We start from the raw sequence: 22,493 nt of genomic DNA, 5'->3' as shown, positions 1-22,493 counted from the left end.
ATCTGCAATAAAACTCTCAACATTCTTTAACATAATATTGGCTCCTACAGATGTGATTCCCAATACACTGTTTTATTATACAATATGTCGCTTCTTCACAAATATGTTTTTTCTTTTTTTTACATAGGGCACATAAATTGTATCTATGCAATTGGAAATTTATGCTACATTGAGGCAACAACAGAGATATCTCGTAAAGTGCAGTAAAGTTTACTTTAAACTGATACAACTAGCACAAATAAACTAACTGAACAGAAACATCCAATGCCCCATTAGAACTCATCATAATCAAAAGAACGTGTGTTCTGTTAGTTGAGTTTTCCCTGCATAAACAACATGTTAACGTTACATTTTTTAGCTTTTCTTACTCAGCGCTGGATCTCCTGACAGAAAAGAAAAGCTTTATTGATTATCAGCCTGCATGCTTGTTTAAAGCAGCCTAACAATTTTGAAACAGAACAGCTAAAACTATGGAAATAGAATGAAGAAATGAAGTATGCTGTTTTGTACTGAAAAGTTATTAAAGGCGGTTAATAAAAGTTATGGTGGGATCCAATCTTCAAAAGCTCCTTTAACCCTTTGATGCACAACATATAAACACCTTCTAATGCACAACATGGGTCAAAAATGACCTGCATTCATTTCCCATGTTATTTCATGCTGGCTTTTTATTACAACAGATCTTATATCCATTTTTCCTTTCATATTTTATGAAGAAAAATAGTTTTTGTTTTATTACATCAAGTTTACACACATGGGTCAAAAATGACCTTGTGCATTAGAAGCGTAGCAATACAAAAAGGGTTTTTATTCAAAAAGTAAGAAATGAAAACGAAAAATTAGGATGTATGATGATCAAAAACAAGTTAATTGAGGAAAACCTGCAATACTGAATGATGAAATTAATTTATTGCAAAGATAAAGAATATAAAAACTTAGTCGGGTCACTTTAGACCATGTTGTGCATCAAAGTGTTAACCAGCTTGTAAATACTCTATTAAAATGTCATTTTTGCTTAAATGTTTGTGAGTTCAGAATTTCTGCACTTAATTCTTTATTTTCCAAACTAATAATTCAAGTGATTATAGGTGATTTTAATCACCAGACTTAAGTGCCATGATATGGTTTCACATTTTTGACCTTTAAATAGATGTGTGTGTGGAATACACACATCACAAATCAAAACGCTGCTGGTTGTTTTGGCATAAATAGGTTCCAGTGTAAAAATATACTACTGAATACAAAGATATTTACTAAATAAAAAGAATAATAAATGATAAAATATATTTATTTCAAAGATGTATAATAGAAACACTCAGCCATACATGAAATAACATTGAGAATGGATATGGGTCATTTTTGACCCATGTCGTGCATTAGAAGGATAGTGATACGAAAAGGGATTTTATTCAAAAATTAATAAAGGAAAACATAAAATGAGGATATATGATGATCAGAAACAAGTTGATTGAGGAAAATGTGGAATACTGAATGATGAAAATAATTAATGCAAAGAAATAGAACATAAAAAGTCGGGTCACTTTAAAAATTGGCTACTAAATTGAGGTATAATTAATATACTGACCCCTAGTGACTTCAATGTAGCAAATACTCTATTGTTGTTTTTTTCTTGCCCAGTTTGCAGTCCGAAATGTCTGAGACTGAAGGATTTAGAACAGCTTGAGGGCAAACTGTGTGTTTGTGTAATCATTAGCTCTATCAAGTGTTTTCTGTAGCTTCTGTCTTGTTTTGAGCGTAAATCTTTTCCCCTGTGGTCTCTCTAGCGTCATGCGTGTTTTCCAGCACAATTTCCCTGAAGCCGGTGCAGCACTTTCCCCGTTGCATCCCCTCCTCGCTGGAGGCAGCAGCCTGATTCACTACGCTCAAAGCTGGCCTGGCAGAGGTAATATTCCATCATCTGTACCGAATAAAACCACAAGCTGCAAGACTTGTTCTGTATGTCTTTGTAAATATACGGGTAGATTAACGCCAAGAAGCCACAGTGCAAACACAATTCATCCTCGATATAAACACACCAGAGACATGTTGTCAGTCAAGTTTTGTTTGCCATCAGGGTGTAACATCTGATTTTGTGATTGGATTCTGTTTAGATGTGTCCATTTCCCTCGGAGACGTTGTCACGTTGCAAAATGACTCACTAAGTGAAGTTGTGAGACGTGTTCTACAAGAGGTCCAAATACCACTGGACAAGGTATGTGTTAACCACATTACATCATCACAAAACAGAAATAATAACACAGTATACCTTTCTGAATTAGATGCTTTTTAAACCTCTGAAGTCCAGGAGATTTGGGTTCAAATTTGCAACTTCCTATGCATTAATTTCTGTCTCTGTTTAGCATCTTTCGGTCTGTCCTTACATCACATGCATGGCTCCTTTTTCTCCACACAAACTTGGCTATCAGTCAGATTTTTCATTTTATTTTAATTAACAAAGTATAAAGCTGCCAGGAACTCAAAAATACGAACAAAAGACACAGGTGTCTATGGAAATGTACCATTATTATTATTATTATTATTTTCTTTACCACTTATACACACAAAAACAGCAGAAAAAATAATAAATAATAAAACTACAAAACAGTCTATTTGCATGTAAATTAAAAGTAGTAATAGTTTTCATTGTAGAAAGAAAATTCACATTTTAAAAATGGTCTAGAAACATAAATGGCACACTGTGAAAACTGCTATGATTGCACTTTTAACTAGCTTTCTCAGCTTTTCTACATATGATATATAAATAAAGGTATTACTGTAAATAAAGCATGTGTATTTTCAATAAATATATGGACTCCAGAGGTTTAAAAACATTTTTCTATGCATATTCCTCACTCTCACTGGAGATTTGAGTTATTGCATTTTCATTATTGCACATTTCAAGACAGAAAGGAAAGTCTTCAAAGTTGCCAAACTGGTTGCAAACCACTCTGCTAGCGGGGCTCATCATTTGTGTTAACTGTCAGCCTCAGTGGGAGTTAGGAATCCACGTTTTAAAAACAGGAAAGTCAAGTTGAACTTATAACTTAACAGCATATTTCACCTTCTTTTACGAGTTAGGCGAGGAGGGCGTTATGTAGCATTATGCTTTTTTGTTCAGGCAGGCATCTTTAGGTTGTCCCTAGATGTTTTTATTATTGTCTCTGCACCTTAATCTCCTCCTTTAGCTGTTTTCTTTAATGTACTTTATTACCTGTGTCTTTTTTTTATGTACTGCTGATTTTAACATTGTTTCTGGTCTCTGTAGCACTTTGAGATTACTTTATGAAAAGTGCTTCACAAATCAAATGTATTATTCTTATTATTATGAAGCTAGGACCAACAACCTAGCTTAGCTTAGCTTAGCTTAGTTTAGCTTAGCACAAATACTGAAAACATGCTGAGCTAAGCTAAGCTAAACTGGCAGTTTTTTTCTATTTCTGGTGTTAATGCTGAGCTAAGCTAAGCCAAACTGGCAGTTTGTTTCTGTTTTCAGTGTTATTGCTGAGCTAAGCTAAGCTAAACTGGCAGTTTTTTTCTGTTTCTAGTGTTAATGCTGAGCTAAGCTAAGCTAAAATGGCAGTTTGTTTCTGTTTCCAGTGTTAATGCTGAGCTAAGCTAAGCTAAGCTAAACTGGCAGTTTATTTCTGTTTCCAATGTTAATGCTAAGCTAAGATATGCTAAACTGGCAGTTTGTTTCTGTTTCCAGTGTTAATGCTAAGCTAAGATAAGCTAAACAGGCAGTTTGTTTCTGTTTTCAGTGTTAATGCTGAGCTAAGCTAAGCTAAACTGGCAGTTTTTTTCTGTTTCTAGTGTTAATGCTGAGCTAAGCTAAGCTAAACTTACAATCTTGTAGCTGTAGCTTAATTTTCAATGGACCAGTAAACAAGTGTTGGCTGCAAGATGCAATAACTATAAACTATTCATTAGATGCAGACACTGTTATACTATTGTTTTTAATATTTATAAGAGTTTGAGCACAGTTTGTTTGGTTAGTTGTTAATATTCACTAAAAAACTACTTCAAAATATTATATAAAAGCCACCAATCAGTCATTTATGAGGCAAGTGTGGTCGAAATCTTGATTATCTTGGCCTATTATATTTCATTTACTGTTATTTTAACAAAGTTTCATAATCTCAAGATTTCAATAAATTAGCCTAGATTTTGTTTTAAGATAACAGCTCTATAACTTGTTATCTCAAAAAACACATACAATTTACATATTATCATGGGACAACTGATAAAAAAATGAAATATCTGAATAATGTCTGTTCAGATCTTCCGTAGCTCACAGTGACACATACACCTGTGATATTCCTGCTGGTGTCAAGCATCGAGAACATTTTTACCTGTCAAGATAAAAAAGACTTTGACAGAAACATTTGATGGAGAACTGATTTAAGACAAACACACTAAACATGAGCTATTGGTGTCAACTCTAGCTGGAGTTGGTTTAGTGCACAACACAAGGGTGAATAGAATAGAGATCAAAAATTATCTATGTCATAGTCTCATAATAACAAACATTTTTCCCCCCCAAGATATTAGATAGAGCATCATTTGTTTTATCATTCACTCAAAATTCACTTTATTATTAAAGCATGTCAAGTGTGTTCAAAATGTTCATTATCTTGGCCTATTATGTTTAATTTATTATTTTCACAAAGTTTCATCATCTCAAGATTTCAAGAAACTAGCCTAGATTTTGTTTTGATATAACGACTAAATAACTTGTTTTCTAAAAAAAAAGCTGTTTAGAGCTTGTCAAGATAGAAACATTTGATGGAGAAGTGATTTAAGACATACACACTAAACATGAACTATTGGTGTCAGCCTTCACAATAAAAGAGCAAAGAGACTAAAACTAAAAGTCATTTCATTCACAGGACAAATATCGACTTACTCATGTGATACAAGGCCACAGTCGCTATTGTTTCTCTGGTTTAGTGCACAACACTAGGGTGAATTGAATAGGTCACACCCTTTCTCAGGGGACTGATGAAAGATGTAGAACTGAAGATGGACTAAAAGCCTTTTTTTGTTGTTGCCTTGGCCCCCTGTAGCCTACTACCTCTACATTCCTCCCACTTCCACTTCCACTAACAAGTCCTAATACATGGATAGAAAAGGCCACAGGCCCTGAACTATCCCTCCAGGTTCATGATTTTCCAGTCTAGAGTGGCCAAATGGAATTTGAGCCCAGTTTGTTATATTGACTGTAATTATGTTCCCTTCTCTAGGCTATTGGCCTGACTCTGGACCGAGACATGGTTCGTTCACACTTGTGTGACAACAGCAGTAACCCACTGTGGCTAATGGCTGCGTGCAGCACAGGAACTGTGGACATGCTTCTGGGCTGGATCAACCCTGATATGGTGGCAAAGCAGGTAATTACATGCATGTTTTCACCATAAACAGAGAATCACAACACATCAGACATGACCCAGCTGCTTTTAGAGCTGCTGTAGAGTCCCTGGAGGTGGTGATGGAGAGAAGGATGGTACAGAAATTGTTGATTATTATGGACAAAAACATGCATCCCTTGCACAATCTAGTGTGTGTACAAAAGAGTGTTTTTAGTTGGAGGCTACAGCAAAATAATACGCTTTTACCTACTGCAATTGCACTTTATAATGACTCCCCTTTTAGTAAGGACAGAAGAGTATTTATTTAAACTTTAGCTTAAGCTGCTCGTACTGTATGTATACATCAAACTGTATTTTTGCACATTTATATTGCACACCTGTTTATTTGCACACCTGTATATTTGCACATTTGCTGTAACTGTTATCTATGAGTAACAGCTACTAATGCACATGGACCATCAATTCCACTTTTTCTATCCTAGGTTATGTATTGTGGGCTCATTTTTTGTATAGGTGGAATATGTATGTTTACATGTGTTGTGTTGTGTTGTGTTTTGTTGTGTTGTGTTGTGTTGTGTTGTGTTGTGTGTATTAGGGTTGTCACCATACTAAAATTTTCAACTCGATACCGATACTCAGGAAAATATTCGATACCCGATACCATTTTCAATACCACAAGGAGAAAAACAAATATTTTTAATAACAAGAAAAATGCAACATGTAAACACTAACAGAACCACAGGTTAAATATTTATAATAAAAAACAGTTGTGCAAAAAGAAACTGCAACTATGATAACAAAAAATAAATAAATACAAGAAACAATAACAATTAGAACAATATTTTGAGGTTGTATGCTGTGCACAATATTAGCCAAGCTTGACAAAAAATAACAAAAACTTAAGTGTGCATTCCTTGACAAGGTATCGATACTTTTGAAAATGAGTATCATATCCGGATACAACGTTTTAGGATCAATACTTTTTTGAGTATCGATACTTTTGACAACCCTAGTGTGTATGTTAGCTGCTGGAACACCTAAATGTATCTGCTGGGATGAATAAAGTATATCTTATCTTATCTTATCTTATCTTATCTTATCTTATCTTATCTTATCTTATCTTATCTTATCTTATCTTATCTTATCTTATCTTTATGTGTAGTTGCCATTTTTTCTCCCTGTCTCACTCTTTCTTTCTCTCATGTTACTTGTTTGTGTTCTTCTGTCCTTGCTCTGGATTTGCATCCTCAAGTACTATACCTTCATTTGTAATTAGATGCAGAGGGTACGAAATAATTAGTCTACGGCCACAAGAAAGCTGTAGGCCATAGCAACAAGCAACTGCGAATCCCAGGTCGCACCTGGGGAAAAGAAAGCTCAAAGACATCCAATTAGCACTGCCACTATGGTGGACGTGTTGTGATGAGATAATTCCCAATCAGAAGCTGTTAGCTAACGCTGCCATCACTCTGTGTACTCGCTCAAACAGTCAGTCAGACATCAACCAGCCCTCTAACCCCGTCAGGACAATCAGGTTTATTGCCAAGTAGGTTTTTACATACAAGGAATTTGCGAAACAGTGAGACAAAATAAAAGATTAAAAAAACAAGTACTGCAACAGACAAGAAACAGTAACATTTGAAAATTTTAAATAAAAATCTGAAAAAAATATGTACAATATATTTGCTTAAATCTATACACTGCAAAAACTCATCTCCTAAAAACAAGTACTGCAACATTCAATAGACAGTAATAATATTGGAAAATGTAAAATAAAAATAATCAGAATAAATATGTACAAGATATTTGCTTAAATCTATACACTGCAAAAACTCAGCTCCTAAAAACAAGTACTGCAACAGACAAGAAAACAGTAATAAAATTGGAAAATTAAAAATAAAAATCTGAAAGAAATATGTACAATATATTTGCTTAAATCTATACACTGCAAAAACTCAGCTCCTAAAAACAAGGGGAAAAGTACAAAAATTAGATGTATTTTTGCTTAAAAATAGCAAAATTATCTGCCAATGGAACAAGAAAATTTGTCTTGTCAAGACTTTCCAAAACAAGTAAAAATATCTAATCTCAATGAACCACAAATACCTTAGAATTAGTGTATTCTAACTAATAACAAGGGCATTTTTCTTGATTCTAATGAAATACACGTGACCTATTTTCTCAATATGTTGAAAAATATTCTTGAATTAATAATAACTAAATGCTAGAGCTTCATCTTGACATAATGATATGCATAGGCATTATATTTCTAGAAACCAGCAAAGTCAGACTAAAAACTAGTGAACTTTTCTTGATACAGCTACAAATATTTTTATCTGTATGTAGAATATTTTTCTTGAAATAAGGAAACAGCCGTGGAATCTTTATATCAAACAAGTGAAACAGTCTAAAATAAAAACAGCTGACTAAGAAGAAATATCTTATCAGACAAAAAATACATTACATTTACATTTAGTCATTCAGCAGAGGCTTTTATCCAAAGCGACTTACAGGAAAATAAGCATATATCCCTTTGATCTATGATATTTCATCTTACTTAGATTTCAGTTTTTTTTAGTGTAAGAAAATTCACAGTATTGCAAAATAACAAATAGCAGACCTTTTGCTTTTTTTGGACTACCGTACAATAAAATAAATTGTGCACCAGCTCTTAAATTCTACTGTCTTACCATGTCAAACCAGACAAATAGTTTCATTTAAAAAAAAATCTTCTTGACAACATTGTGTCAATATATTCTTTTTGAGCAAAAGAACACTGACCTCTTGTACAGGTTGATTTAGTTAAAAATCATTTTAATTTTGCACATCTTGCATAACCTACTTTCTCCTCCCTTATGTAAAATGATTCTCAGGCTCTCCTGGCGTGGAGTAAGGATGTTGCTCTCCATGATTTGTCCTTCGCTAAAGAGCTGCTGCACGGCCTGATGGGAGGTCCGTCCCCAGGAGGACAGGGAGGCTCCAACAGCACGAGACACCAGCGTAGCGTAGAAACACAGCCACTAAACATTGATGAAGAACTGTAAGTACAGCACAGTACATTAACATTCAGCCATGGACGCACATAAAGTTGGAATAAAATATATTTTACCTCTTTCAATGAAATGATTGTGACAATGAGATTCATTATTGACAGGTAAAGTGTATTTATTCTCAAAACTTTATAAATCAATCTCTTCTAAACATTTTGATTGATTGATTAATTGATTGATTGAGAATTTATTTGAACGCAAAATAAAAGATGAACAATCAAATCAAATCAAAACAAAACAAATCAAATCAAAACAAATCAAATCAAATCAAATCAAATCAAATCAAATCAAAACAAATCAAATCAAATCAAAACAAATCAAATGGTCTTTATTGTCATTATATAGTTCAATATACAACGAAATTGAAAGTGCCACTGCATAAGGTGCATAGTTATATAGAATGTTTTGCACATATCAATTGTATTGCACATGTCCGTTTTATTGCACTTTTTAATTAATTTATCCTGTGTGGGTGTTGAGAACAACAAAGGAACAACAATAAATAAAAGACAACAACACAAAATAAAACAACAACAAGACTCAACACTTATTTGTGTTCAAAAGGTGTTAAATCTTATTAAATCCCTTCTCTCTATGTTAATTTACTATATTCAGTCAAATAACAACAATAATATTTATATATATGTATGTATAACACATAGTAATGTAGTATATAAACTTATTATTACCATTATTAACATACATAACTTGTTATTAACTTACACACACATAAGTACACATGTAGTCACAATGAGACAACAACACACAAAAAAAGAAAAACAACAACAACAATACACAAAAAAAGAAAAATAGTAATAATACATTACAATACATATCACAATTAAAATGAAACCATAATTAACAGACGATTGTATCTGAAAACAAAAATATTCCAACTTTATGGGCGAATTTGTACAAAGCAAATCATCAATTTTCTCATGTTGTAAAAAATTATAAAGCAAATTGGACTGATGCAACTGAATCTGAATGTCACACAAATGTTTGGAAGAAATTAAAGAGATGTGAAAAATTGTATACTAGTATGTAGGAATACATTTTTGTTCAAAAACAGCAAAGTTGGCCAGAAAAACAACAATTATAGTTTTGTTTTTGCACCAGGTGAATGCTATTCTCTTCTATTTGAAATAAAGATTTATACACAGAAGAAACAATTGCTTTTCCATGGGAAATTCTTTGGAAGATGATGATAACATTTTGGGATGTTTTCAACATATATTTCCATTGACATTTGTTGTACAATTTGTTTTAGCTCATTCAACCGTTCCTGCTGGAAACAACGTCATGTTCTTTTTGTCACTGTCTGCTCTCTGCACCTCTAAAGTTCCCCAAACTTTTTTAAATTTTTTTTTTTACAATATATACAATTCTTCTTGCACAGAAAGTGTAGCATCCACTGAAATGAATAGAGTTTGTACTTTATCTTGATTCTGGCTTTGTGCTTTGGCAGGTTTTTGGAGGTCGGTCATGTGATCATGGAGATTATAAAAACGGTGCCAGAGCTGCAGATGGTTGTCCAGAGCATCCTCAATACTGGCTTCCAGTCCATGCAGTCAGGAACACTCGCCCTGGATATTGTAGAAGGTAAGACTACAAAATATCCAAAGTACTCTATGGAAGTCCTAAACAGCGAGCTGACATTCAATTTCCTCTGCTCTCCTGTGATAGCAAGCTAATTTTATTTATTTTCTTGAGATCACAAATTATCTATGTGATAGTCTCATAATAACAAATGTTTTTTTTCTCCAAGATATTAGATAGAGTATCATTTTTTTTATTCAGTCAAAATTCACTTTATTATAAGGCATGTCAAGATTATCTTGGCCTATTATGTTTCATTTATTGTTATTTTCACAACGTTTCATAATTTCAAGATTTCAAGAAATTAGCCTAGACCAGGGGTCTCAAACTCAAATTACCTGGGGGCCGCTGGAGGCAGTATCAAAATGACCACAAAAAGACACAAAATGACAGAAAAAAAAAACTAAATTACTGCTCGGTGCCTCATGTCAGCTGATCTGCTGCTCCTGGAGGTACCGAGGTCAAAACGGAAGCTCAGAGGGGACAGATCTTTCTCTGTTGCAGCCCCCAAACTATGGAATGAGCTACCTTTGCACATCAGACAAGCCTCCTCACTGTCCATTTTTAAAACTCATCTTAAAACCTATTTTTATTCCTTGGCTTTTAACCACGCATGAGACTCTGCTCTTGTTTTAGTGTTTTTATGGTCTGCTTTTATTTATTGTTTTTCATATTGTTTTAAAAAGCAATGAATCTATGTATTTTAGTGTTTATTCCTGTTTTATTTATTTTATTGTCTCTTGTTCTGTTTGTTTATGTACAGCACTTTGTTGCGGCTGTGGTTGTTTTAAAGTGCTTTACAAATAAAGTTGAGTTGAGTTGAGTTGAGTTAAAAAGACACAAAATAACTTTAAAAAAAAGCCACATAATGACCAAAAAAAAAAGATACAGAATTACCAAAAAAGACACAAAATTATTTAAAAAAGACACACAATTATTAAAAAAGACACACTATCATTAAAAAAAGACACAAAATTATTTAAAAAAGGCACAAAATTACCAAAACAAGGCACACAATTACCAAAAAAAGTAATTAAAGGGACCTTCCACACACAACATGGTAAAGTGCCATTCATATAAAACTCACATTAAACTTTCATTTCAAGGTGGGGGCCACAAAATATCGTCACAAGGGCCACAATTGGCCCGCGGGCCGCAAGTTTGAGACCCATGGCCTAGATTTTGTTTTAATATAACGACTAAATAACTTGTTATCTCAAAAAACACATACAAGCTCACAGTGACATTCAGCTCTGATATTCCTGCTGGTGTCAAGCATCGAGAACATTTTTACCTGTCAAGATAAAAAAAGACTTTGACAGAAACATTTGATGGAGAACTGATTTATGACATACACACTAATCATGAGCTATTGGTGTCAGCCTTCACAATAAAAGAGCAGAGAGACTAAAACTAAAAGTCACTTCATTCACAGGACAAATATCGACTTACTTATGTGACACAAGGCCACAGTCGCTATTGTTTCTCTAGCTGGAGTTGGTTTAGTGCACAACACTAGGGTGAATAGAATAGGTCACACCCTTTCTCAGGGGACTGATGAAAGATGTAGAATACAAAAAAAAAAAACGCCCCCTGAGATGTATTACACAACACAAATTGTGTGACAAGTGGGTGACTTAAACCTCTGTAGTCCAGGAGATTTTGGTTCAAATTTGTCAACTTCCTATGCATTAATTTCTGTCTCTGTTTATCATCTTTCAGTCTGTCCTTACATCACATGCATGGCTCCTTTTTCTCCACACAAACTTGGCTATCAGTCAGATTTTTCATTTGGCTTTAATTAAAGTAAAGCTGCCGAACATATCGAAAATACAAACAAAAGACACAGGTGTCTATGGAAATGTACCATTTTTTAACCATTTATACACACAAAAACAGCAGAAAAAACAATAAAAAATAAAACTACAAAACAGTCTATTTGCATGTAAATTAAAAATGATAGTAGTTTTCATTGTAGAAAGAAAATTCACATTCTAAAAATGGCCTTGAAACATAAATGTCACACTGTGAAAGCTCCTATGATTGAACTTTCAACTGGCTTTCTCAGCTTTTCTACATATCATATATAAATAAAGTTATTACTGTAAATAAAACATGTGTATTTTCAATAAATAGATGGACTCCAGAGGCTTAAAGTGTCCAAAAGTGGATTTCTTTTATAAACTGTGCTCAAAATGTGCTTTTGCTTTCTAGAATATCTCTGTAGCCAACTGATGTGTTGTGTATATGTTGTCTACTCTCCCCTGGTTTGCAGAAATGATGGACAATGTCCTGAAAGACGCAGATCAACTCCAAATGGCTTATCGAACGTTGCTGACAAACCCATCTGAGGCAGGTGTTTGGCTTGGTCATCTCCTGGACAGCGTGATGGAAAGTATCACCAAGGTATGCTTGTAGTATTTCAACTGAAAATTATTCTTATTAACCCTCCGGAGTCCATGAAACAACCGGCACATTACTTCTTCATGACGTGAAAACATAAAAATGAAGCAACATTGAGTCTTGCCATCAGCTTCCCTCTAAAGTTCTGGCTTGAAACTCCATACCAGATTTTTTTTTTAATGATATTCGGCCAAGTAAAAGCGGAGATAATGTCAAATATATTTAGTATAAAAATATAGAACTAGAGATTATCCTCATTTTACCTGTTATATGTTATATTTGCAACCTGTGTTCATATTTGCAACATGTAGATTTCTGTGTGTAAAACATCATTTTTCAAGATCAGATTTGATGTTTTCCTTTGTTTCTTTTGGGTTCAAAATTTGATCAAGTAAGTCAAAGTTAAATATTAATTATCAGGATATATAGGTGACATAACGCTGAAAAAACTGATACCAACATGGCATGGTGAAGATTTTTTAACAGATTTTTTTAACGGACATAATAGCCCAAGTTTTCAGAGGGTTAATCTCTTGAAGAACATTGTTGTTTTTTTGTTTTTTATCTCTCTGTATTGTTGCAATCTTTCATAGAATCTCTGTCTGTCATCGCTTAGATGTTGCAAGGCAGTAAAACATGACGCATGTTTAGGCAATCACACAAGCAATCAGACGGGTTTGAAGAACCGTCTACTTACCGTTCTTTCTCATTCAGATTAAAAGTGATTCAGGTTTAATGATTATAATAGAAATGTATCCTGTGTAATTGGGTGAAACTTGGCTCAGTTCATGTTGAGCAACTAAGCATTGTTCAGACTCAGAAAGCTTTATTATGAAACTATGTGCAGGACGTTTAACCCTCTGAAATCTTCAGCTATTATGTCCGTTAAAAAATCTTTAGCATGCCATGTTGGTATCAGTTTTTTCAGCGTTACCTCACCTATATGTCCTGATAATTAATATTTAACTTTGACTTACTTGATCAAAATTTTGAACCCAAAAGAAACAAAGGAAAACATAAAATCTGATCCTGAAAATGATGTTTCACACACAGAAATCTACATGTTGCAAATATGAAAATATATGCAAATATAACATATAACAGGTAAAATGAGGATAATATCTAGTTCTATATTTTCATACTAAATATATTTGACATTATCTCCAGATCTTTCAGATTGAGAGGCTATCAGTTAGATTTTTTTATTTTATTTTAATTAACAAAGTATAAAGCTACCAGGAACCCAAAATACAAACAAAAGACACAGGTTTCTATGGAATTGTGGCATTTTTTATTATTATTTAATTTTTTTTAACCATTTATACACACAAAAACAGCAGAAAAAATAATAAATAATAAAACTACGAAACAGTCTATTTGCATGTAAATTAAAAATAGTTTACAATTTTTAATTTACAATAGTCTACAATTTTCATTGTAGAAAGAAAATTCACATTTTAAAAATGGTCTAGAAACATAAATGTCACACTGTGAAAGCTCCTATGATTGAACTTTCAACTGGCTTTCTCAGCTCGTCTACATATCATATATAAACAAAGTTATTGCTGTAAATAAAACGTGTATTTTCAAAAAATAGATGGACTCCAGAGGGTTAAGATGCACCGACTAAACAAAGCTCTCTTTAATATGTAATATCTTTATTTTAGTAGATGACATATTGACTTGGGGTTTTGCTGCTTTTTGCCTCTGTTTTACTAGATTCTGTCACATCCATCTTTAACATGTGAGGATGTTTTGGATCCCTTTGAGTGGCTTTTCAACACAAAGAGCGTAAAGATGGAGGTGTGGAGATCTTTCATCTGTCAGAACAACTCGGCTCTACAGGAAGCGCTGCTGATGGACTGGCTGCCATTGTTTGACAAGGTGAAACTTACAAATGTGCATTTGAAGAGTTTATTTCCAAAGTGATTTGCTGCCTGACGATCATTTATGATGTGTAAAAAACATATCTCATTACTGAGTCTTCCTCCAACTGGGACACTCTTTACTTTTATTTATTGTTATGAGGTTATTTCTATGTATTATATGTATCCTTTACAAGGGTGTCCATGTCCACCAGGGGTGGGCAATTAATTTCCCCAAGGGGCCACATGACCAATACCACGAAGGTTGCAAGGGCCGGACCAAAACTCTGAACTAAATTCTGCTCAATACTAATTTAATCTCTTTATAAAATACAGTAAATTATCTGGTTTTGAGCTGCTACTGAGACGATATACAGAACAGAATACATGTTATGATAAGACTGTTAATGTGGAGTAAATCAAATGTAAAAAAAAACCCCACTATATCACTTTTCCATTTATTTTAAACATAACTGTAAATGACCTTTAGCAAGGTTCCTATTGGTGTTTTTGTATTATATAGCTTGTTTTTCATGTTTGTACATTTTATAGGTGTTTTACAATGTTGTGATGCTTTTAATTTTGAAAGGTAGTGACAGGAAATAACAGGTGGAACGGTCAAATGAAAAACGAACGGTAAATAATAGAGTGCGTCGTAATTCATAGAATTGATATAAAGTATCAAAAAGGCTTCTATAGCTGGCTGACAGGGGCACAAGGTTTAAAGTTTAAAGTTTATTTTCTTCTGTCATATAATATTATTGGCTATATTTGTTGTCTTAACTAATAGTAAAAGTGCTTGTTTGCTCAAGTGCTAAAGCTAATGTTTGCAATTGTTTCCCACCTCGTAGCTCTTACGGTGGATTCACAAGGTGACCAAGGAATGTCTTAATTTTATTTTCTTGGAGCTACGATTTTAAATAAATCTTGTGAACTATCAGTTAAATACTCAATATATACAATACAATATAGAGCATGTGTGTTATGCAGTAAACCAACAATTTATTAACATTATGCAAAAAGCAATACGTGTTTTAAGGTACCTAACATCAGGCATATTAACGTTAACCGCCTTCAAAATAAAAGCACTGCGGTTGTATTGATTTCTAATTTCTGGGTACCAGATCAGCTCGGGGTCTTTCGCCCGTTGATTACGTCACACAATATGATTGGCTGTACGCTTAAATGGAATACAATGTGACAGCTGTGATTGGCTGTACGAATCAAATCAAATAGTCTTTATTGTCATTATATAGTTCACTATACAACGAAATTGAAAGTGCCACTGCATAAGGTGCATAATTATGACAATCATAACACAAAACAACATGAGTAAAAACATTTAAAAAATACCGAGCTAAACAAGGACAAAAACAAGAACAAGGACATGTGATGTAATAAATAAGTATAAAAATAAATAAATGGCTACTTAAAATGCTATAATTTATACATGAGGTAAGTTGAGTGTTTTGCACATATCAATTGTATTGCACATGTCCGTTTTATGTACGTCATGGCAACGGCTGTAGTCATAGCAACGCTTGCCTGTGGCGAAACCAACGTTAAAGTTTTGTGTATTTGTATGCTAAGCAGCAATAAACTGCTTTTTATTTTGACTATAAGTGTGTGGTGTGTTGACTCCTGTAAATGTACATAAAATATGAGAATAATTGTGTTTCTGTTGGATATTTGTGTGTGTATATATAGATAAATACACACACAGACAAGTGAAAAATAGCTTAAAAGCATATATTTGTATGTACATACAACAGTGTTATGGAGCGATACTAACTTTTTATATTATGTTTCTTAAGGGACAAGATTTGTGGTCGGCCCTGACAGTCCAAAGTGACGACAACGTGACACTTCCCATGATTCTCTCTGAGTGGCACAAGCTCGGCAATAACAGTCTGCAGCTCGGCATGCTTTTGGGAAAAGTGACAACAGAGTTGGGTGGAGCATACTGGATGAACTGGATGCCAGAAAACAGCACTAATGATGTTACTGCAACTCTTCAACAAAGGTCTTGAAAAAAAAAAAAAAGTTTTTTGCCTGCAGGGCTTCATTCCAGAGCGTTAACATGCTCTGTACACAGATGATTGAATCTATTACCGAAGCTATTGCTAATTTGTAATTAGCAGTGGTGAAATAAAAGTCACATGGTGCTACCATGAACTTTTAGATTTGAACGTTTTTCTTCCAGTGAGGACATTTTATTTAAGTTAGATAAAGCTATGGTCAATTTGAGTTACTTTAGTGGAGAAAGAAATAAAATGCAGGTGAATAGGAGGATCAGTTGCCCACCATGGTGTGTTTTATCTTTTTATTAGGAAATGTCACAACAATTGACAAGTACAAATGGATTTACAATTGCTAGCATCGAAATTGTACAGAGCCAAGGGTTTAGTATTAATAGCTTCTTGTTCCAAATGTTCATCGTCCATTTCCTTTTAATAATATGTATATGTAAAGAAAAAGAAAAAAACATACAATTTAACTGGTTACATCCAGAGGGATATAGAGGCAAAAAGTAAATATATAACATGAACAAATGAATATAAATGTCTGAAAAAGTGGACGTTTCTTCAGCTTGTTACCTTGACAAAATCCGGTCTTAAAGGTCTGATGTCTTTTAGATCATGTGCACAATGTTTCATTTCATGCTGTCGGTTATCTTTCCACTGTCTCAACAGTTTTGTGCTTTGCTTGTAGTGTTTTCATGACCATGATGAGTTTCGGAGAAAAGATTGAGGAGAGTGAGCTGTGGCCTGAGGTAAAGGACTATTTCCACATGCTTTACTGGATTTTGAACTACAGGGCAGATGTCACAACTCAACCAGCAAACTGTGAGTAACATTTTTTTCCTTTTGTTTTGTTTTGTCAGACTCTACATTTTCTTTTATAATTATCAAAATGAAATCCAATCAAGAGGCAAGACACAAAGACTAAAACACACATATGTTTGTGCCAAGGTGTTTTTAATGAGAATGCAATATTGTATTCCTTCATTGTCTAATCCTCTACAAGACCTTGTTGGCATAGTTATCACCCACACAAAACGGCTTTTCAAGTATTTAAGAAAGCTTATGTATGTGGATTTGTCTTTATTTCTCTTTGCATCAAGCGACCACAAATCAATTGAAATCCTGAATTCAAATAAATATATTTCCCAGAAAACCATGACCAAGAAAAATAACTGCCAATTGAGATTTACCAGTGTTTATAATTCTTGTATGGTTCTGTGCACATCAATCAATAAAGGATGTGTCCATGGGCCACTACAGTGAAGCTCAGTGCAACATGTGCAGAGTGAATATGTGGTGTAGATATTTCTCTGAATGATACAACATTAATTCATTGCCAAAAAGGCAAGTGATAAAATAGGTTTAGCCAAAACCAAGTAATGATTCATCTACCATAGAATGATGGAACCAGTTCAAGTACGTATGTAATATGTTTTGCTCCCACTTTAGGTTCTATGAACATCAACTTCAATGCCATTCATTGTGAAACTGGTTTTAAATGGCCACAGTTTGTTCAAGCCATGACTCAAACTCTGACGTCACCAAACGAAGAGGTCCTGCTGAAGTAAGTGCTTGTACTTTTCACTTATAATGAATTATGTTTTTTTCGTTTAGTTAGCTTAACTTAGCAGAAAACACATTATTTGTCTCATACTGTATGTCTGAATATATCTGTATTCAACCTCCGTTTAAGGGCCTTTCTCTTTAAGCCCTCTCCCAAAAAACTCCCTGTCTGCTCTGATTGGCTTGCAAGAATAATATGGAGTACCATTGCAAAGGAAGTTCCCAAGTTACATAAGAAATGCAGCCATTTTGAATGGCTTGTTGAATCCCATGTTTTTGATGTAGGCATTTCCAAAAACCTTGTTGTCTTACTTCACAGTTTGTAGGTCGTAAGGCACTCACTGATACCAAATTTCATAACATGTCCCCTTTGAAGCTATCTGTTGGTTTATTTCTTGGTTGCCTAGCCACCTCACAGTGAGGCAAAAACTCCAGGAAATCACTGAACCCAGCCAAGAAATAAATCTGCACAAAATCCAAAAAAACACCCCACTTTACACATATTTATACTTTACTTTTACATTTCTGCTTTTGTACAGATTGTGCAAACAAGATTTAATGTGTTAATTAGTGAGTTTTATAGGTATTAGACAGCGCCAAGGTAGCCATGAGTTGGCTTCAGTCTTTTTGCTAGCTAGGCTAATCTTCTGCTGGCTCCAGCTTAAAATGACAATAACAAACCAAGACATATTATTGGTATCAATATTTCCATCTAACAAACAACAATTATATTTGAATATGTGCTGAAATGTCAAACTATTCCTTTAATGAAACGATTACATGAAGTGATTGCTATTGTTGACAGTTAGCCACATCTCTACACTTCTGACATTTATCTTTCTTCTTTTTTTCTCTGTAGTTTTCTCAAAGGAACTGTGAATCTGTTGCAGCATGTGTTCAGTGACACCTATAAATACCTGGCAGCATCAGTTTTGAAACAAGAAATCAAAGGTGGAGATGCTCTCTCTGACTATCTGATAAACCTGATAGAGAACCTGGATGTCTTTGTCAACAAAATCTCCATGCTTCCTGACCAAAACGTCACTGATAATGTCATGGTTCCCCTCATCCATAAGCTGTTAGAGTCCACAGGTCTGGGTCCACTGCTGCCTCTGCTCTTCAGTGAGGGTCCTGTCAATGTCTCTGCAGTGATTGATGTTGCCTCGAAGGTCGGCAGGCTCAACCAGCACATTTTTACCATCAATGAGACAGATCCAACGCTGCCTGACCTGGAAAGGATGATCATGCAGCTCATGTCCTTGGAGGGTAACCTCACCATGTCGCTCTCCCACATCATGGGACACACTCTGCTTTCCTATTCAAAATACTTCGACCCTGAAGGTGTGGCCCGTCTCAGAGAAGCCATTCAGCCTTTAACCAACCAGACCTCATCAGGCTTCGTAGAAGCCATCCTCAGGGCCATGGAGCTGCTGAAGTCAGTGATAGATGCTCCAAACGGTGACCCAACAAATGTCGTTCTTGGGTACTTACAGCAACTTCAGGAATACGTGGTGTCTTTGTGTGGACTGCGAAGAATCCAGTTACCAGGTGGGCAGCTCAGCCTAGCACAAGTCACTGACCTCCACCAACTTTACAAAGAATTCCTCAGCATTCTCACCCCAGAGAGCCTTCATCAGCTTACTCAGGTTGGACCAGATGCTGCCCAGGACGCTGTTGCACGTAAAGTTGTACAATTCTTACCAACTGAGGTCCAAGATGAAGCTATACGCTTTCTCCAGGATTTCAAAGCTCTGCAGGGCGATGTTGCTGAATGTGCAGAAGGCCAAAACTGTTTGTCTGGAATCTCAGAAATCTTTACATTCCTGGATCAGATATTAGACATGATGGTCTCAGCCAACGGTAATGTGACAGTGACAATAGCTCCAACCAACTTAGTTCCAGGGGTGCTGGAATTTGACGGAATTGCATCCACGTTCTTCTCACTCCTCCTGTCCTCTAATGATGCTGCCTCTGTGGAAACATTCAAACAGACTCTTCATTTTATCAGATTAGTAATCTCTACACCAAATATTACTGTGTCTGATGTCCAGAATGCTCTGCAACAGTCAAACCTAACCCTTGAGGAGTTGAACAGCGTTGCTGCAGTAGCTGGAGCTGCCAACATAAGTGACCTTTTGGTAAAAATAATGGAGATTATCAATGCTCGCCAGTGTTTCGACCCACAGGATAACCCGATGGTGACAGCCCAGTGTGTTATGGGACTGATAAATGGTGTCAGTGGTTTCCTGACACACCTGCCCACTCTCCGTAACCACACAGCCATCCTCTCGCTCGTCCCATTAATTGTCAACAATGCTATCAATGATGTTGTCCAAGTTAACTTCAGCTCCAATCCTAACGTGGCTCTCGCACACGCCCTGAACAGCACCCTGGCCAATATCAAGATGAACCTCCAGCTCATGCACCTGAACACTCCAGAGATCATGAATGAAATGAGTATGGTAGAGGGTCTGATACAACTGATCGCCAGCACAGAGCCATTTGACAATTTAAACAGCACCTTGCTTATGGACCCCAATTATGCTCAGAAAATATATCTGGAAACTGTGCAATGGTACCTGAAAAGGCTGGAAAACATCACCAGCACAAGCTCTGTCTCAGAACTCCTCCAACCCTTTTTCTCCCTCACACAAATGCAAGTGACAATGCAGCTGGCGCAGACGGATTTCACTTTGTTCCTAAGCAAGCAGATTGAAGTCCTGATAAGCAGCCTCCAGTACCCAATAGATGGTGCAGGGGTGAGTCAAATTGGTCAGACAACAGTTGAGATTCTCCGACATTTATTTGATCTAATAATGGTCAATGTAGAGAGTCAGCTTGACCTCCAGGGCCCAATGCCGTTCCTCAACACAACCATTCTGAATTTCACTGAGCACCAAGTTAAGCTTTACCTCAACCTCATACAGACGTGGATGCAACAACCCAACGTCCCGTTAGTCTTCAGTAGCATGCTCCAATGGGGAAACCCCTCCATAAATATCTCCACCCCTGTGACAGACCTCCAGCACCTGCTGGAGATGACGGCTAATTTCCTCAGTGATGATCAACAGGCCTACGTCTCCATCATCAGAAACATCACCATGTCCCTGAGCAAAGCCCTGATGGTGGCAGAGCAACCAGGTGGCCTACAGAGTGACCACTTCTTAGCCGCCATCTTGGAAGCCGTCCAAAGAGCTATGCAGATCCTGACCACAGCCACGGGCCCCCTGCCGCCATCAGTACAGCAGAACATCTTGGAAATCGTGCAGGACTCACTTATGCTCATTCTCCAACCAGACATAAGTTTTGAGTCAGCACGTAACATCTCCCTCCTAATCCTCAAGAGGGCTGAGAGCGTCATCCAAGAAACAATACCAGAAATGTTTGCTGAATACCTGCTTTCTGGAGTCCAAATAGCAGCCACATACTTTGAGGGCATCTCCACAGCCAGTGGACCAGACAGCTTGAATACATTGTAAGTGATGCTGCTTTTTTCCTCAGACATAATTGGAACAAATGACAACATTGCTGCTACAATATGCTACCATCACTGCAGTATGATTATTTTATTTTGGTATTTTAGTATTAATGGTGCTTGAATTGACACGATGCTCCAGACTAAAAATGTGTACCACAGGGTTGGTTTTTAGGTTACCATTGATGAGTAAATAAAATGATTGTAATGCCTTCCTGTTGCATAAGCTTTGCGAGAATAGTTTTACAGTTTTGGTTCACTCTCACAGCTCTCATTGACAGGTAGCTGTTTTTAGAATAAATGCTCAAAAACCCACCGTACGCTATCTTGTGTCTAGCATCAAACCACAGACAGACAAAGTTAACAACTAGCTTGTGAACACAGTGTGGTATTTAGCAGCTAGAGACCCAAATATTTCCCTGATGTGTTGGTAGAGACCAAACCAGAGTTAAAAGAAGAGTGAATATTGGACTGATCAATTTTCCATCATGATTTGTTTAAGATAAAGTGCACACTGTTTCATTTCATGCTGTCGGTTATCTTTTCACTGTCTCAACAGTTTGTGCTTTTCTTGTAGGATATTCATGTCCATGGTGCATGTTGGGGAAATTATTGAGACGTGTGAACTGTGGCCTGTGGTAAAGGACTATTTCCACATGCTTTACTGGATTTTCAACTACAGGGCCGATGTCACAACTCAGCCAGCAAACTGTAAGTAACATTTTTTTCTTTTCTTTTCTTCTGTTTTCTTTTCCTTTCTTTTCTTTCCTTTTTTTGTAGCTAGCAAATGAGTTTGTTGAGAAAATTCAAGGTGCCAGTGGGTGCTGAAAGACATCATCAGACTCTAAATGTTTTCATTATCATCAATATGTAATCAAACTTAGAGGGAAAATACTAAGACTAATACACATATTTTTTCAATGTGCCAAGGTGTTTTTAATGAGCATGCAATATTGTTTCCTTCATTGTCTAATCCTTTACAAGACCTTGTTAGCATAGTTATCACCCACACAAAAAGGGCTTTCTGAATATTAAAGAAAGCTTATGTATGCAAAACTTTTATTTGTCTTTGTATCCAGCAACTAGAATTCACATAAATATATTTCCAGAAAACCATGACCAAGAAAAATAACTGCCAATTGAGTTTT

The 22,493-nt window shown here is 35.6% G+C and overlaps 1 protein-coding gene across 1 annotated transcript in view; it reads left to right on the top strand.

Moving 5' to 3' along the window:
* abca12 (ATP-binding cassette, sub-family A (ABC1), member 12) overlaps positions 1–22,493 on the top strand; it is a 147,414-nt gene that overhangs the window by 17,845 nt on the left and 107,076 nt on the right. Inside the window, exons 9-17 of the mRNA XM_059343220.1 lie at positions 1,785–1,903; positions 2,112–2,212; positions 5,241–5,411; positions 8,240–8,406; positions 9,846–10,018; positions 12,291–12,421; positions 14,138–14,292; positions 16,007–16,306; positions 16,996–17,129. Of these exons, the coding sequence (XP_059199203.1) occupies positions 1,785–1,903; positions 2,112–2,212; positions 5,241–5,411; positions 8,240–8,406; positions 9,846–10,018; positions 12,291–12,421; positions 14,138–14,292; positions 16,007–16,306; positions 16,996–17,129 (1,451 nt within the window). The remainder of the gene's footprint in view (positions 1–1,784; positions 1,904–2,111; positions 2,213–5,240; positions 5,412–8,239; positions 8,407–9,845; positions 10,019–12,290; positions 12,422–14,137; positions 14,293–16,006; positions 16,307–16,995; positions 17,130–22,493) is intronic.

The sequence above is a fragment of the Centropristis striata genome, chromosome 10 (genome assembly GCF_030273125.1).
Source record: "Centropristis striata isolate RG_2023a ecotype Rhode Island chromosome 10, C.striata_1.0, whole genome shotgun sequence".
NCBI classification, from domain to species: domain Eukaryota; kingdom Metazoa; phylum Chordata; class Actinopteri; order Perciformes; family Serranidae; genus Centropristis; species Centropristis striata.
Note: the sequence above shows the minus strand (reverse complement) of the source record. Positions and strands in the feature narration are given on the sequence as shown.